Source organism: Perissodus microlepis, chromosome 15 (assembly GCF_051167445.1).
Source record: "Perissodus microlepis isolate ML-2025 ecotype Zambia chromosome 15, ASM5116744v1, whole genome shotgun sequence".
In the NCBI taxonomy this organism is placed as follows: domain Eukaryota; kingdom Metazoa; phylum Chordata; class Actinopteri; order Cichliformes; family Cichlidae; genus Perissodus; species Perissodus microlepis.
Genome location: NC_140475.1, coordinates 14,571,666 through 14,589,887, shown reverse-complemented (window position 1 = coordinate 14,589,887; position 18,222 = coordinate 14,571,666). Strand labels below are relative to the sequence as shown.

At 40.7% G+C, this 18,222-nt stretch overlaps 1 protein-coding gene across 10 annotated transcripts in view; it reads left to right on the top strand.

Annotated features, from left to right (window-relative positions):
* gphnb (gephyrin b) overlaps positions 1 to 18,222 on the top strand; it is a 111,619-nt gene that overhangs the window by 88,765 nt on the left and 4,632 nt on the right. For 6 of the 10 annotated variants that reach the window (XM_084953807.1, XM_084953805.1, XM_084953811.1 and 3 more), the window contains 8 exons: positions 3,341 to 3,397; positions 6,467 to 6,509; positions 7,439 to 7,576; positions 10,775 to 10,867; positions 14,123 to 14,178; positions 14,715 to 14,834; positions 16,226 to 16,284; positions 16,597 to 16,750. In XM_084953807.1, the coding sequence (XP_084809933.1) occupies positions 3,341 to 3,397; positions 6,467 to 6,509; positions 7,439 to 7,576; positions 10,775 to 10,867; positions 14,123 to 14,178; positions 14,715 to 14,834; positions 16,226 to 16,284; positions 16,597 to 16,750 (720 nt within the window). The remainder of the gene's footprint in view (positions 1 to 3,340; positions 3,398 to 6,466; positions 6,510 to 7,438; positions 7,577 to 10,774; positions 10,868 to 14,122; positions 14,179 to 14,714; positions 14,835 to 16,225; positions 16,285 to 16,596; positions 16,751 to 18,222) is intronic. The other 4 variants (XM_084953808.1, XM_084953809.1, XM_084953812.1 and 1 more) reach the window with 1 other exon arrangement.

Genomic DNA, 18,222 nt, shown 5'->3' with positions numbered 1-18,222 from the left:
TGATATGGATATGCCAGTGTGCTGCTGGATTCACAGAGGGATCACTGAACAGTAACTGACCTCCCCACGGGAAGCCATGAGTGCACTCTCCAGGAGGTTGAAGCCATCGCTCTGGATTGCCACAGTAGCATTTCCCCCTGCCCTCTACTACTCTGTCTCTATCATCCTGGCATTTTGTCCTCTGCTCCATCCCTCTCTCACTCCGTCACAAGGGGTGAGGCGGTTGAAGCCAGTTTACAGCAAGCCTCCATGCCCTGTCACAGCCTTCTCCTCCTTGCAGAGGATGTATTAATCTTCCCCTTTTTGCATAATTTGTCTGACAGCTCCTTTGTTTTTGTGCTGAGCTCAGCACCGCAGTAGTTGCATCCCATCATTTCCTGGAACATCTCCTTAGCCGGCTAGTTATTGGCCCCATCGATTTTTCCCCGGGCGGCTCACAGATGCCGGGCGACGTGTCTCGCTGACCTGGCCGTGCTCGCTATTCTGTGTCCGTACACAGAACCGTCACCTGCTCCCCAGCCCATTGATCTTCCGGGCAGATCTCCATGACAACTCGTTGTCAGGCTGTTTCCGCGGTGACGGCAAGGTTGCCGTTTAGAGCGCTTAGTGTTTCTGGCACGAAAGCCGGTGGTTTTTCCATTTGCGTGTGTGTCTGCATTCCCTGCAACATGCCTAATGCTTCGTTGCAAACACTCACACATGAATGTGAAAACTGCCTGCTTTTATTTCCATTATTTTTGCTTATCCAGGGAGTTTTTAAACTGTTGTTCTTGCGTGTATGATGTGTGCCTGTTAAAATTTGCATCCCTCATACAAGCCCATTCTCTTCTCTCACTTGGTCGGTCTCTCACCAGTAACAGGGGATTGCAGCGAAGGGTAGATTAGAAATGAGTGCGAGAATGTTTGACAGTCTGCTTTTATGCCTTTCCCCCTCTAAACGTCCAAAACATCCCAGTCTGCCTTTGTACTCATTCTCCATGTATCCTCCTCGCCTCTAACACATCCCCCTGTAGCTTTTTTCCCGTGTTCATCTCCATATGCAAACTGTCTTTCCCCATGGCTCTCTGATGGTATGATCTTTTCTTCTGAGCTATTTTTTGCCATACTGAGGTTTTGTTTTCAACCTGTGTCAGCATTAGTGTCATCACTCCACATTGCATTGAGGTTTTTCTGCTATGTGCTAGCTAATGGTGACCGTATATTGCTGCAAGACAGACTAATGATCCATTACTATAGGACAGAGTGTGAAATTGGGTTAGGTAGAAGAAGAAAACTTGATCTTTGTGGTTTATCTGTGTGTTTAAGGAGACCAGTTAGGCTGTAATTGTTATGCTTTTATTTTATTTTATTTTAGATGTCCTAGTCCTAGTGTTCTTGGAATGGCACACCTTGTACAAAAAAATGCCCTAGCTGTCAGTCGCTAGTTTTCATATGTGCTTTTCAATGTCTGCAAGTTTGATCTGTGCCTTGCTGTAGCTGTAATTAGCCCCCTTAATCCCCACCTTTGTCCTTTTTTGTTTTTTCATGCCTGACTCTCTCTGTTTCTTTCTGTTTCTATCCCTGTCTCTATCACTCTCTCGCTTGCTCTCTCTCTTATATATAGTGTTATATAAAAGAAATATAAGGGCTTTCGAGCTTCAGCACAAATTTGCTAGCATGAGCTGTTGCCATCATGGCATCCGCTGAAAAAAGCTTGTACCAACTAAGAGAAAGTGGTAAAATTGTAAATATGATGAGGCATTTTAAATCCAGAAATTAGACTCTTAAGCACTAATGGCAGTATTGAAAGGGTTAGCAACTCAGCAAACTCAATTACAGTTGTTGTGTTACTGCTAGTCCTCAAAATATTAGGTAGTCCATCTGCGTGGTGACCTATCTGCTGCCAACCTAAACTAAAACTTCGTTAGCATTTGCATCTGCTGAAAATTGTTTATAAATGTCAATATGGGTATACAGCTTACCAACATGGTAGTATGGGGGTTAAAAAGCTGAAGGGGAAACTGGTGTTTTATTCACAAGTTCTGTCCGCCTAAACTATGCCATTGTAGGGTTATAATCTAAGGCTACGTCCACACATGTTCAGGTATTTTTTTAAGAAAGGTTTTTTTTTTCTTTTTTTAATAATAAAAATCTACATTAAATAAAAGATGTCAGTCGCCCTCAAAGCAATAGCCTTATTATAGCAATTTATTATACGGTTGTATTTGCTAATTTGTTTTTATTTTTATTTCATTTTGACTTTTTTTGTCTTCTTTTTTCAGTTTAGTTTCCCTTAGTCTACAGAGTGAATTTTCTTTTCAGTTATTTTGTTTGAAAATGTTTAGTGTTAGTTTTAGTCAGTTTAATTATTATTGTATGGAGGGCACATGTCAGAGGGGAAATTGATGACAATTAGTATGTGTATTACTACAGAAACACATAACTTTTGTAAAGCAGTTGATCCATAGTGTGTCATAGAATTGTAGACCCATTATACATGTATTTTGAGACTCATCAGGCAAGTTGTAATAAAATATTTGACCAGTCTAATAAACACTACAACTAAGTGTATCTCTACTACATTTTTAGTTAAAAAATTAACTAAAGTTTTTTTTTTGTTTTGTTTTTTTAAACTCCATTTTCTTTCATTTTGTTTAATTTGTTTTTCAAAAGTTAGTTAACTAAAATGTTTTTTCACATCTAATTTTAGCTTTTATTTTAGTGTTAGTTAATTGTGAAAACCTTGGTGGACATGGCTTCAGTGGCTACATTAAATTTGCTGGACACAAAGTAGGAACACATGAGGGCTACTTATCCAAGAAATTCCCACGGCGGCATGCAGGAACTGTTGACATCGGGACTGGGACTAGATTGAAAGGCAGAACTGGCTCTGCTCCAGCACTGCATCAGAGGTTTACGATACAGTGTAGTAAGTCAAGTTGTCCCAGTGAAAAAGAAAAAAATCTGCTCTGTTATCATTTTTTGTAACTGAACATTTTTAAAGCATCGTGGTTTAATATGTTATTATAACTTCTGATCATTATAGAGCGCATCCATTATTTCCGGATCAGCAAAATCACAACATGAACCTCAGCTAAAGTTTTCAGGAAGCCAAAAAGCCACTAGGTGTTCATTCTTTATGGCCCTGCTTTATGCCACCTTTCTCTTTAGCTCTTTTTCCTTCTTTCTCTCCTTTCTGCTCCTCTCCCCCCAGCTCCTGCTAGGGTTGCTTGTTGTAGTGGATGCCTGTCTGTCCGTTTGTCCGTCCGTCCGTCTGTGTGTCTTGTCTGTCTGTTTGTGGTGTTCTGGTTGCTGGGACAGATGCACTGATGCCTGTGATTCGATGCTTTATCTCCACTAGCTCCAGTGTAGGTTGGAGGGGCTTAAAGATGATCGCAGGAGGACCTTCAGCTCTCGAGTAACTATCCCGCCCCCGCCCCCTCTCCTCTTTCCCCTCTTCCCCTTCTCCCCCCCCCCCCCCCCCCCCCTCCTCCGAGGAGCGCGCAAAACAAATGCCCTGCTCTTTGTACCTCCCCACCCCACCCCACCCCCCTACTCGCTTGCCTAGCTATCTCTCTAGCTCTCACTCCCTCTCTTTCTCTGTCTGTTGCCACTGGTCTGTTTCTTGTACTCAATCTGTCGCTCACTCTACATCACTCTTTGTCTAGCTGTTTTCTCTGTCCGGTCTGTTAGGGTTCCTCTTTTCTCAGTCTCCCACGCACACTTTCCTGTCTCTTATTGTTCGCTTTCTCTCTTTGTTTCTCTCGCTCTTCTTCCATCTGCTCATCTTTCTCTGTTTCTGTCTCTCCGGTTAACATGCTCTGCTTTCAGTAGCTATGTCTGGTGTGCTGGATGTCTGTTAAGTAGATGCCATCAGGCCGCTCTAATGGTCTTTATTGTTTTCGTTCTTTTCTTCCTCTTTTCCCTCTTTTCTGCTATGTCTCGGCTCTGTAGTTTAGTGAAGTCTGTCTAGTCTGTGCTTCCTGTTTTTGTTTGTTTCTTTCTGGGCTGTGGGACCACGTCACGCTGATCCTCATCCTTCCACCCCCACCCTTCCTGTCTATCTGTCTACCTGTCTCCTCTATCTCTCTGCCTGTCCATCCCTCATTCTCCACCATCCCATCCACCTTTGCCTCACCTCCCATTTACCACCTTCTCACCTTGGCTGTTTGGTGCCCAGTGGTGTCACAGTATTAGGCATTGAGGGAGGGGAGGAGAAAGAGAGGGGTGGGTGGGTGAGTAGAGAGACTTTCACCTTCACCGTGGGTGTTTTGGTTCTCCATACACAGCACACTGCCCACACCCAACTTTTATGATAACCACGGGTCATAGAAGTTACTGAGTTTCAGAGGACTTTCAGAGCCCAGAGGGATTGAAAGACATGTTAGCGCAGACAGATAATGACTGCCAGAGTACAATCAGCTATGTCAGTTGACAAATCTGAATATTAAGGTTGAAAGACAGCCAGACTAACAAGCAGGCGAGAAGACAAAGGGAGAGCCAAAACCAAAGAAGTGGACAACATTGGCACAAATCCCATACTTTCACTCCAGTGTATCCAACCGGACCTCTATTTGTGTATGTGTCTAAAGAATAATTACTTTCTGATTATGTGCCAAACTAGCTTAACAAAGTGCCTCCTGTGATTCTTCTTCCCTTATTTATCGTTCCCTAAGGCTGAGTTTCCCAAAAGCATGCTTATTACTGCAAGCCAACGTCTTCCTTTTTAAAGGTGCGCTACAACATTTTAACATAAAAGCATCAAAGCGTTGCTTGATTTCCAGAAATACAGCTAAAAGAGACAGGAGGCTAGAGCAGTAGCATGTCCATGGATCGGTGCTGCTTGGCATCACATCTCTTTTCTTTCACTAGCAGCTAGTCTTGGACTAAATTACTAAATGTAAAGCAGAATAAAGGTGCTTAAAATTGGGAACAAAACTGTGTTCCAGACACACACTACATTCCTTTTGGCATGTAATGTGTTTACAGTTGAGAAGTTTCATTGTTTTAACTCAAAATGTCAGCAAACATGACAATTTTCTAAAACGTTACTGTCTTGGCACAAAAGAAGGCAGGAAGTATTGACAATTGACCGTCTTCTACCATTTTCTACCACTTCTCCTGATGCGGGTGGCAGGGGGCAACAGTCTAGACAGAGATGCCCAGACTTCCCTCTCCTGGTCACTGTCTCCATCCTCCATCAGCTCTTCCTGGAGGTCGCCAAAGCTTTCTCAAGCCCTTTAGGAGACATTTTTACTGACGATTGGAAGTAAAACTTGAGAATTGTCCTAAAATTGTATTTGAGAAGCAGAAAGCATTTTTTGTTTTATTTTGGGTTCAGTACTGATGTTGCCATCCAAATAATTTCCAACAGGTTGATTTCCTATAGCACAAAAACAATAACCAACCATAGACTGTAAATAAAAGATCTTTGAAATGAACAGATAATAGAAATAATGGGGCAGCTCCTGTAGTTGGAAAGAAAAGTCTGATTATCCTGAAGTCCACTGGACAATTACACAGTTTACAGACTTTCACGTTACATTATTATTAAATACAACATCCTCTTCTTTTTATCTTTTATATAAAGTCTGTATAACAAACTTTGATTGAAACGGTAATGTTTAAAATTTTAATTTCTCACCCATACTGTGCGCATTTACTATGTTGTATAGAACAGGGGCACAGCAATAGCCTTTTTCAACATGTTTAACAACTCCAAAAATCCAGAGTGGCCACTCAAGCAGGAAGACAGAAGTCAATGGGAAATGTAAATGCAATTATTGCTCATTTTGGCAACACTGATTATACATAAGGAAGTTAAGAGTTTTATAGGAAAATTACAAGCTCCACGTCCCTTCTCTCAACCATGGACAGCACCTGAGCTCCAGCCTCAGGTTGTTTTTGGGAAACTCGGCCCAGTTTTAACCCGCTCTGCTCTCCTCCCCACCTTGCCATAGATCACGGGTAGCGTTCAAACGCAGCATCAGCAATTTCCAGAGAAATCTGAACCCTCTTGCGCCACATCTGAACAGCCACTATCGTAACTCAGCACTACATTTCCACTACATTTGGTGTTACACTGTAGCACAGTTAAAACATCTTGTGATACAATATTGTCACTCTGTACGTTGCTGCCTTTGTCCGTATATTCTTTAAAGTGCTTTAATTATAGTGTGACATGTCAGTGCATTTATCAGTGTGACAACCACCTGTGATATGATGATGTAGTGTACCGTAAGTGATCATAATGGTCATGGGGGAGATGTAACCATCTCCCAGCAGCAGGACAAAGTGCACAGTGTAGTGTGACGCAAGCTCTTGCCAGTGCTTCTGACTGTTGTATAAACAGCTTGTCATTTCAAGCATGTGAAAAGAGCAGCTTGGTTTATCTCAAATTACCACCACCTCTGCTCTCTCTCTTTCCTTTTCTCTTTCCTTTTGCCCTTTCTTGTCTTTCGTTCCCAATCACCCTCTCCATCCCCAGGTGCAGTCACGATGCAGCAGCAAAGAAAATATCCTAAGATCAAGTAAGCACCAACTTTCACGTTTCACATCTGCACGTCACAGAGTGTGCCCTCTAACACTCAGATAGATTTTAAGTGTGTGTGTGTGTGTGGCTTCTGTGTTGCATTTACATGTCCCTGTGTGTTTGTGATGTTTTGCCAGAGGTTGTTAAGCCTCATGTTAAGCATCAGAATATGCTGTGGAAGCGTAAGTGTATGTTTAAAGGAGAGAAATTGGGTCAAGGGAAATCAAAGCACGGCGTCTATTCTTCACTGTGAGGCAGAGGGAGAGCGAGGCAGAGAGAGATAAAGAGAGAAAGAAAGAGAGAGCAGATTACACATTAGTTACACCTTGCTTTGTTCCTTTTACCTTTGGAATTATTAGAGAGGTATTATTAGACCAACATGGCTGCTATCGAGCACCTCTGTCATCCAGCTGCGTTTCACAGGAACAAACAAACAGGACTGTTTTTTGCCAGTCCCTCCTCATGGCATTCAAATAGCACATATATGCCTACATGCAGCAAAAATAAGTCGTCTTAATCCAGTTTTCTTACCATGGTGTGAAGACACATTAGATGATATATCCTTTTTTTTTATAATGATAATTTGTGCATTTTAACTGTATGTCATGTAGGCTCTGGACTTAACAGCTGAAAATCCAGAGTGCGAGGTTCGGTTTGAGATTTTAAAATTTTTTGTCTCAGGAGACAGTTGAGTTGTTCAGTTCCCTGCTTTTAGAGCCACGTAGATGCCTGCTGCCTTGGGAGTGAATCCCAGTAGAGTTCTCACTCTTCTCCTTCCTTATCTTCCAGTCTTCCTCTTTCAAAGTGTCTAAATAAAAATAAATACTTTTTCTCTTCTTTTTTTTTAATTGTTCAAATTTAACATGGAGAATTAAACCTGATTTTGTGGATTTTATGACTACATTTGTATGTTTCACATCGTCTCAGGTCACAGTGCTGTGGACATCACCAAGGTGGCCCGGAGGCACCGTATGTCCCCCTTCCCCCTAACCTCCATGGACAAGGCCTTCATCACTGTGCTAGAGATGACTGCAGTCCTGGGCACTGAGATCATCAACTACAGAGGTGAGGAGGAGAGATAGGTGGTTACCCTTTAAAGCCTGTAGCCATGCTGCTACAGAAAAGCTCCTAGTTTGTAAGTCTTTCCTTTTTTTGCATCTCCAGCTCATATAGATGCTGGGATGTTGTGGTGGTACTCCTTTCTGATTGCTAAGTACACATGACAGCATTTAAACACCACCTGTTCACAACCAGACACCTCACTTAATCAACAGTTCCCGTACGCAGGCCACGCTGTCAGTCACACAGACTCAGATTGTCTTTGCTACAAGGTCAAATGCATAACAAACAAATGACTTGCATGTGTTGTTTGACTTCCCACAGCTTGTCAGACACTTTATACAGACAATGGATCCAATTTTTTGCTCACCTGATGCATTTGTTTGTTTATTCATGTATTAACATGTACCAGGTGGGAGTTTCGTTTAGAGCTTCTTTTATTTCTCTGTAACCGACAGTGACATGCACGTGATTGTAGCTTTATTCCTTAGCCATAAGAGCGCTACTGTGTTTCCATCAGAGTACATTTCAGCTAAACCGAACTGAATTCTACAAAAGCAAAAATTATCAGAATTGTGGCCCCAATATTATGTCAAAAGAAGAGTGAAACGAATGTTTTTGTTACTTGAGGCATTTGAAATTGAGATCACAACACATCAAGAGACAAATTGAGGCTGAAGCTAGCTTTTGCTTCATGGGTATATGGGTCTATATATAACTTTTGTATAGCAAATAGCTAAAGCCAGTAATTTTCAAAGTTGATAGTATGCCAGGATTATTTACAGCTCATTTCCGCTGCCCCCAAGTGGTCAAAATAGTAACAATTTTTAATGCAGTTGCAAAACTAATTCCTGTTTATATAATTCTCAGTGTCTGTCGTGACATTTGTATGTACACATTAGTGCTTGTGTGTTCATGTCGCTGTATGAGTTAACTGTAGCAGTATTTTTGCATTGTGTGCTTACAAGTCTAAACAGACATCCAGATTCTAAGGTACAAACTTGCAAGACAAGTAGGTTTAGCACCTGAGGGTCTTGTCATCCTTCTGGCAGAGTGGCTTAAGTGCCAGCGGAGGATGACACAGAGTCAAGCTGAGGGCTGGAGGGGAAAACACAGTCTTTAATTCATCTGTAGAAACCGTAGCAAAGACTGGCGGCAATAATGGCCTGCAGCGCACATGACTTCTAGATCAATGATAGTAGCAGGAGCACTTTCGTTTTCCAGGTGTAAAGTGATGTTTCATGTTATGGAAGAGGGGACTGGATTGCAGGATTTGCAAGAGCACAGCTGGGAGGCGGACAGTTGGGTAAGGAAGAGAGAATGGGGGGATTTGAGAGATGAAATATTTAGACAGTCAACAGCTGGAGCAGCTCCCCTGCTGGATTTAGAACAGTGTGTGCGTGTTTGCTAATGGATGTGTATTCTGCATTTTTTGCATATAGTGAGTATTGAATTAGAGGTATCTAGCACTGATTTTATTGTTATAATTGGTTACTACATATTTCTACGTAAGCTATTACTGGAGGAATAGTATAAATTAATACTAGATCCCTGTTAATCTTTCTTATTGTATCGTAGAGACATTTTCTGTGATTCAGTACTTAAATATGAAGTTCTTGACAGTTTAATATTTAATGCTAAAGAGTCTAAAACACTTTAAAGGAATAGTTTGAAATGCTTACTCTCTTTCACGCCCGGAATTAGACAGAAATATTTATCTGCATGTGAATTATGAAGCCCTAACTATCTGGAGGTTAACTTAGCCCAGCAATTGAAACAGGGAGAAAAACAACATGCTCGGTTACACTTGGTTGGTTTTAAACACAGAGACCTTCAGAACCTCACTGGCTTTAAATGTACTTTTCTGCAAAGGCATGAGAGTGAGTCATTTCATCGAGTTTTAGTTAAGAAAGTGAGCGCATTTGTCAAAACAACAAAACAAAAAATTCATTCAGTTCCTCCCTATTTTCCTGTCATTATAACCAGTGTTATTGTTCTTAAATAGGGCTAGTTCTTAAGCAGAAATAGTAGACATTAAAAGATTTAATAAAACTGTTTTGTTTTTTGTGTTTTTTACTTTATTTTTCAGATACGTATTAGCTCACACTACTTTTTAAATTACTGACGTAAACATTTGCATTTCAACTGAATGAGACATTATTTTAACCACATCTGCTTTTATGAGTTTAAACTGATACACTTCAGCAGACGAGGTGGTGTGAGGTTCAATCTTATTGGCCTCAGAAATGCTGGGAACTGCTGGCTTACCTGGTGTCCAGAATGTCTTATAATAAGAGTTTTTCTTTTTGAAAAGCACCTTATCAAACGTGCACTTTTCTGCTGCAACAAGACATCACCTCTGTTCTATTATTAGTCACAGCTCAGCTTCAGCACATGGTTTTAACAAGCTTTTCAGTTCCAGCTTGTGTGTAAAAATACACCAATTTAAATACTGTTAATATAGAGAAAAGATGGGAGGATTTGGACACGAGCATGTGTGCCTTTATCCATGATGGAGATGCATTATGTACAGCAGCTCAGTATTCCTGTCATCTGCATGTGTGTGGGTGTCTGTATGCACATGCATATTTTTTCCCCTTAAACTCGTTGATATCAAAGCTTAGATCTTCATATTAACACCCACATAATCACAGCATGAAGGCTCAGCTATATATAGGCACACAGCAGCTTAAGGTATTTTAGTGCCTGGATTTTTTTTCTCCCTCCACCCACTCTCCCTTCTGACTTCTATGTCTTTCTTTCCTTCCTTTACTTTCTCTGAGCCATTGTCTCAGTGAAGAGGCTCTGTTTTTCCTCCCTGACATTTTTTAAGTTGTCTGGCTGTTGGAAATGCTAAAGAAATGTGCACATGAACATTTGCAAGCCCCCACTTGCGGTGTGCAAATCGGTAAACTGAAGTAAAATAGCGCAGTGTGCAAGTACATGTCCGTGTATGCAGGTCAGGTGGTGAGTCATGCAGAGAGATGCTGATGCGTGGTGTCACCCTATGGCTCTCTTTAAAACATGCACACACACACATATACACACCTCCAGCTCAAACATTTCTCTGTATCTTCATCAGATGCACTGTTTCACCCTCTATGCCTCTGTCTTTCTTTCTCTCCCTAACTTTTGCTCTCTCCTTCCACCGATCTTCAACCAGCCTCTCCACTCCACACTCATGTTCTTCCTCTTCTTCTACAGATGGGATGGGTCGAGTCCTTGCTCAGGACGTTTACGCCAAAGACAACCTGCCACCCTTCCCTGCTTCTGTCAAGGACGGTTATGCTGTGAGAGGTAGGTAACATCAATTACGGCAGGTGATGCAAATTGAATAATATCCTCTCATTCTTGTCTTTGCCACATTTTGTTGCCCATCCATCTGACATCCTTTCAGTATTTAGTACTTTGGATCTTAGCCTCAGTTTATCAAAAATGTACATAAGTATAAATGCTGCAAAGATTATACTGTTATTTATGATATATAGCCCTTGTTGTGTTCAAATGACACATCTTACCTAAAAATCAAACACATTTATGTTTATTTTTAGTTGTTTACGGGTCCTTTTTTACCTCTTGTTATTACCATGAGGGCAATGAGACAGTAGGCCTGCTTAACCAGATGTTCGTAAGTGCAAACTTTGCATGGTTATATGTGATTATTAAATGGAAACCATTTATAAAATTACATTTTATAAAGTCACAAGAAAACATAAACACTAACTGAAACAATACCGTTACAAACCTTACCTAAAAGAAAATCCTAAATATTCAGGAAATGTCTGTAGTTTTTTTTTTTTATTATTATTAAATTTATATACACGTTTGTGCCTCATTATAATTTTTATTATATATAAAAAAATATAAAAAATTATTGAAAATTACTACTAATTACTGACTAACTGAAACTAAATGGAAATAAAATATTCGTTTAAAAATTAAAACTAAAGAAAAATTCAAAACTGTACTGATTATGCTTTGCGATCTAGTTAAACAAAAGTAACATAAAGGAGTGGATCACTTCAAAAGCAGTGCATATACTTAAAAGTAGTGCTGTCAGCGTTAATCTCGTTAAAATGACGTTAACGCCATAACTGCATGTGGCAAATCTCCGTTAGTGCGGATCACCCCATGCGTGGAGCTGCACAGCGTCAACGCGTTAGCGCGGTTAGCTCGTTAATGCGTTAATGCAGTTATGGCGTTAACGCGCTTTTAACGAGATTAATGTTGACAGCACTATTAAAAAGTTGGACTGAGACTGAAGCTAACGTGTTAACGAGCTAACCGCGCTAATGCATTGACACCGTGCAGCCCCACGCACAGGGTGATCCGTGCTAACTTGCAAACGGAGATTTGCCGCATTAATGCGGTTATGGCGTTAAAAGGTCATTTTAACGAGATTAACGCTGACAGCACTATTAAAAAGTTGATGGACTGAGACTGAAGCTAACGTGTTAACGAGCTAACCGCGCGAATGCATTGACATCGTGCAGCCCCATGCACAGGGTGATCCGTGCTAACTTGCTAACGGAGATTTGTCGCATTAATGCGGTTATGGCGTTAAAAGGTCATTTTAACGAGATTAACGCTGACAGCACTATTAAAAAGTTGATGGACTGAGACTGAAGCTAACGTGTTAACGAGCTAACCGCGCGAATGCATTGACATCGTGCAGCCCCACGCACAGGGTGATCCGTGCTAACTTGCTAACGGAGATTTGTCGCATTAATGCGGTTATGGCGTTAAAAGGTCATTTTAACGAGATTAACGCTGACAGCACTATTAAAAAGTTGATGGACTGAAACTGAAGCAAGTACAAACCTGAAAAGGTGTGCAACCTTTTGATACAATTCAATAGTGTAAATAGATTGCACATTATTTTGAGGAAATACTGTGCACTCACACGTCCTTCCTCACATGGTGGATTGTGATTGATTCCTGTTAGGCACTGCTGCAGAATTTTTTCAACTGTTCCCAGCATATTTATAAGGTATAACGGAGACAAAGTTTTAATAGTGAAATCTGACAGTTGAAAAGACAATTATGAAATAAGAAAACTAATCAAGGTTACTTTTTGAATTCTACCTCACATTGACGCAGCTGTACATGCCTGTCATGTCATCTTATTCGTAAAGTCACTGCTGTGTAACAGAGCAGTGATGCTGCAGAAGGACTAACTGTTTCTGTCCCAGTGAGATCACTGCAAGACACCGGAGCAGGAAAGAACTGTTTGTGGGACAATGTAAAGGCTTTTTCTGTCGCTGTGATAGAACGGTGATCCTTTCAATTACTGTACATAAACGAGGCTGTCCTCCACAGCTGCCAGGTGGCAAGAGATAATTCTCAAATGGTGGAGGATTTACCTTTGTTCAGACATCCGACTCTCAGAGTTTCATCCTTATGGCTGTTAGAACTCCTTTCTAGTGTTTTTCTAGGTGAGATTCAGAAGACGTTGGTTGAGATTTTCTGTCAGTATTTTAAATGAAGGGAGTCCTGTAAAGCACTGAGGGCTCTGTTAACCAGAAGAACAGGGTGACAACTCGCTGACTTCAGGCAGCTCAAAACCTCCTGTACATAACATCTGCTGTTGGTTCCTACTGAACGAGTAGGAGGAGAAGAATACCACAGATCTCTCAGGATTTTCTGCATCTGTCCTAAGGGCCTGTTGCCTGCTAAAGGATACGTGTGTTTTTTAGAAATTATAGTGCTTAAAATATGGGTCTGAAAGGAGTCTGTTGTCTAGAGCTTGAATTTTTCCTTTTACCAAAGTGTAGCTTCTGCCTTTTATTGTCACTGGAAGTAATAAAAAGCACCAAGAAGCTGACAAATTAGCCTTGGTTAACATTCAAAAAGTGATCAGGGAAGTCCTGGGTTATGCTACGTGTGTAGTGTGAACAGGTAAAAATGCAGTAGATGTTAATACTAAGAACTGCATTGGTATGAAGCAGAGTTAGATGAGGAGAGATGCTCCATAAAAACCCATAGAAACTTATATTTCCATCATGGCTCTCAGGTTTTTCCCAAAAATGTGAAAAACCTCTTCATGTCAAAACAGATTTTTGATGTCATCAATAGGATTTTTTTAAACTTTCTGCACTAAAGAGAATGGCAGATTCACCCGGCAAGGACATTTTTAATATCAAAGGATGCAGTATATCCGTGTTCAAAGAGCATCTCGTGATGACTTTCGTTCCTCTTTCTGTGTGTTTGTTAATTGATAAAGAGGGATGCTAAAAATGATTCTTGATTTCTCAATTTTTGCGTTTGCTCTGGTCGGTTACAGTACTTGGCTGCAGTAACAATAAGGGTTGGGCTGTGCAAAGGCTATCAGACTGATTTTTGATTAAATCTGTAAAAATCTGCTTGCCCTGGTAGTACTGTTTGTGTCTATTTTGGAGATGTTTAATAAACTTTTTCCCCCAGATCTTGTTTTTATCATTTCCCACTGTATTTCACCAAAAGAAATGACTCAGCTCAATACACACTCCCACACACCCACAGGTTTTCACCTGCACTCGTGCGTAATACTTTTCAATCTTTCTTTTATTCTAGCGGCTGACGGCCCAGGCGACCGCTTCATCATTGGAGAGTCCCAAGCTGGAGAGCAGGTTTGTGTCCATGCTGACACCTCTGCAAGCACACAAAGACACCCTCACTCACACAGTCGGTCTCACACAAACACCCACACAAGCTGGATATGAAAATAAAGTACTTCACTTTTGCCCTTCACCTTATGCCTTGACCAGCCTGTAATTGCACATCAGTGTGTTCCCTTAGCAGGTGATGAAAAGCCCTTCGCACCAAAGCATGGCCAGAAAGTCAAAGTGTAAACACATGAGATCACTGAGACAAAAGTAAGCCTGACAGATTTTGGACAACCCCTCACATCTCCTCTCAAACAGCATCACCACACATTCAAGCATCTGTTTCCTGTTTGCCTTTATACGCTCTTAAAATTTCAATTATGATGTACATAAAGTCAGTTTTCTGTTTTATTGTATAAATTACTTCAGTCACAAACAGTCCGTCATTTATTCCATAACACCTATGGATTAAATGTTAACCCAGTGTTTCAAATTTGACATGATATTGTTTGTCCTTTCCGGTATCTTTGACTTATGTTTACCTTTCTGTGTTTGCACAGCCCACCCAGACAGTGATGCCTGGCCAAGTGATGAGGGTGACGACGGGTGCCCCTATACCCTGTGGGGCAGACGCTGTAGTCCAGGTGGAAGATACCGAGCTCCTCCGCGAATCAGAAGACGTGAGTGTGAAGTTTCATGCTAAATGAAGGACAGGCAGAATCAGAACGCTAAAAGGCCTTAGTATGCTCATTTCCAGCTTCATATTTTGAATGTAAAACTACTCAGTTTTCCATGATTCATAGTTTTAAAAAGTAATAATTATTATTATATACTGGCCTTTGATGCAGTGTCTGGGTTCATCTACTGTCTGAACAAGATTGTTAAGCGCATGTCTCTTTAAGGCCTGAGGCCTGCTTTCTTTTAATTGGTTGCCCCTCACCTGGCTATTGCAAGCAATGCCCACTACATGTAAGCACCAATTCCACACCACAGACACAGCTAAGGGCACACCTGGCCATAAAAGGAAATCCATCCCAAGCTGATGTTAGCTTGGTCAAGAGAAGAAAAACATTAGAAGCCAAACATCCATGGCGCTCTCAAGCCCAAGCTTTTGTCTCACTTCCTTTTTAACATGCCAGTATCTTTATTAAAAACTTCAGCTATGTTTATTATAACCATCCTATAAGGTTGTCTTTAACCCAAACCTGTGAAAGGTTTCATTTAATTCAGTTCAGTTTTATTCATATAGTGCCAAATTACAACAGCAGTAACCTCAAATCACTTTATGTTGTAAGGTAAAGACAAGAAAACCCTAACGATCAGCTGACCCCCATGACCAAGCACTTGGCGACAGTCGGAAGGAAAAACTCAATTTTAACTGGAAGAAAGCTCCAGGAGAACCATGCTCAGGAAGTCTGGTTCAGGCAGTGATCGGTTGGGATTCTCTCTGAGTACTGCAACTGCTTCCCAAATTCCAAATACAGCTGCAAGAGACTGGTGACATGTCCGCTATGTGCCCATCACCCTGTGACATCTGGGATGGGCTCCAGTCATGGACAATTTCAAGCTCTCAAATTTGGGGGATAGCAGTTTGGGGATAGCCCCTTCCTGTTTCAACATGACTGCAGACCAAAGCAGTTCATAAAGACAGTAAACAAATTTGGTGTGGAAGAACTTTACTGGCCAGCACAGAGTCATGACCTCAACCCGACAGACCACCTTTGGAATCAATTAGAGCGGAGACTGTGAGCCAGGCCTTCTCATCTAACACTGTCTGACCTCACAAATGTGCATCTAGGAGGAATGGTCAAAAATTCCCATAAACAAACCTATGAAAAGCCCTCCCAGAAGAATTCAAACTTCTCATAGCTGCAAACAGTGGATCAGCATAATATTAAACCTTATGGATTAGGAATGGGATGCCACTGAAGTTCATATGTGTGTGAAGGGAAACAAGTGACTGCTTTTGGCAATATATTGTCTTTTGTCCTAGAAATGGACAGAATACTGAAAGCATCATTTTCTTATCTGTCACTGACCCAGTCTGATGTGATAAATGTTTGTTCGGTAGGGGACGGAGGAGCTGGAGGTACGAATCCTAGTACAAGCTCGCCCAGGGCAGGACATCAGGTTAGTCCATGACTGAGATGTTTGTTATGTATTATACTTATTAAATACTGTAAGGCTGGAAGACACTGTTGGGAGTTAACTTGAAAAAAATTAATGCAAGGTATAGTGCACCACTACTACTGCCTTTATTATAATTCTGTCTGTCTGTTTTTGATTATTATTGTTCTTTATTTAACATTATAATAATGATGAAGACTGAAGGAAAACAGATGCTTGGAACACATTTCATGTCTTTACCAGAACATCTATGGTGAATGTAGCAGTACCCTTTTTCTTGCAGGCTTTAAATGTTTAGTGCTCATCTCTTCACAGGCCTATCGGTCACGACATCAAGCGTGGCGAGTGCGTGCTGGCAAAGGGCACCCATATGGGCCCATCTGAAATTGGCCTCCTGGCCACTGTTGGAGTTACAGAGGTGGAGGTCCAAAAATTCCCTGTGGTGGCCGTCATGTCCACAGGAAATGAGGTAAAGGTTAAGAAAATCTTAGTTTTTGTTGTGGTGAATTATGCCTCTCAACTTGGCTGCAAAAGGTACAACAGTATTCCTAACAACACACCTCGTTCATATTTATGCACAATCACCATTGTTTGCTTTGGCTGGCGACAACAGAACATCATTTAGAAGTGAATGTGCAGTCAGCTGTTTCACATGTGCTTTCAGTTGTGAAGAACGTGTTTATCTGTGACCAGGTGGTTTCGTTTAAACAGTAGAGTCAGATTTGTGCATTTTCTGTGTGACTAATGCGCAGTTTAAATTTCATGGGGTGCATGAATATGCATAGCTCTCCATTTTCAGGGCCGTGCAGACCCATATTTAAACTTTATCACCTGTTTGTTAGCATATTTCACTCATCTGCCGTCTTATGAAGTAGAGGATTAGATGCAGCTACATTTTATTTATGAGCACTTATTTTGGTGGCAGTGGACAAAAAAAATCCATGATATCCTTTTAGCATGTTGTGATTCAAAGATTTTATGATACAACTAGACTTCTGTACCTCTTCAGTGTTCCAGTTTCAGATATTACAAAACCTAATCCATGACGGCAGACTTTGGCTAATTGTAGCTCTTTTCCAACCTGATCAGGTGATGTGCTATAAAGAGTGTCATGGTCCCACGTGGAAGTAAGATGTGGTGGCACCGTTAGTTAAGCGTAGCGCTTTTAGAACATGAAGCTGAAAGACTGCATGAACCACATGCATATGCCTGTGCTCATCTCATGGGAAGGACTAAGAAAAGGAGAGGGGCAATGGAAAAGCAGTTGTTTTTTTCTTTTGATATTTCCAATACTTGAGGTATAACAACTGATAAATGACTTTTATATACTTTTCATATCATTTTTATATGACTTAATTTGCTGTTCAGTAGAGTGCAATGACTCTAAGATATTGGCTGATATTAGCTTTTTCTGATATATCAGCGTCTGCATTGATAACAGCCAATAAATGAGCATTTAAAAAGTAATGAATATGATGAAAGACCAGGTTGACAACATGGTGACAGGTGGGTTTGTAATACAAGAAGAAGAGTCAGGCGGATCGTAAAAATAATTGTGCAATTAAAATGTTTATTTTTAAAAAGCATTTTCACATTATTTTTGTAAAGACTCTTATATAATTACACACAGTAAATGTTAAGGAAATATGTCTGTTGCAACATTGTGTATTTCAGACTTTTAAATGTGTCAGTCATGTTCTACTGCTTAGTCTTAAAAATGTGACAAAATGGTGACAAGAGCACCTCACAAGTTCCCAGAGGCCAAGCTGACATCTTTAAAGTGCATTGGTTTAGATGACACTAACTTTAGCACGAACAACAGATGGATGTTGCTAATTTGAAACTTCAGAAAGTGTTTTATTCTCAGTTTTAAAGTATTATTTTATGCAGCATTTTTAACTCAAGGGTAATAGAACCAAAGCAGATTTATTCAGTACAGAG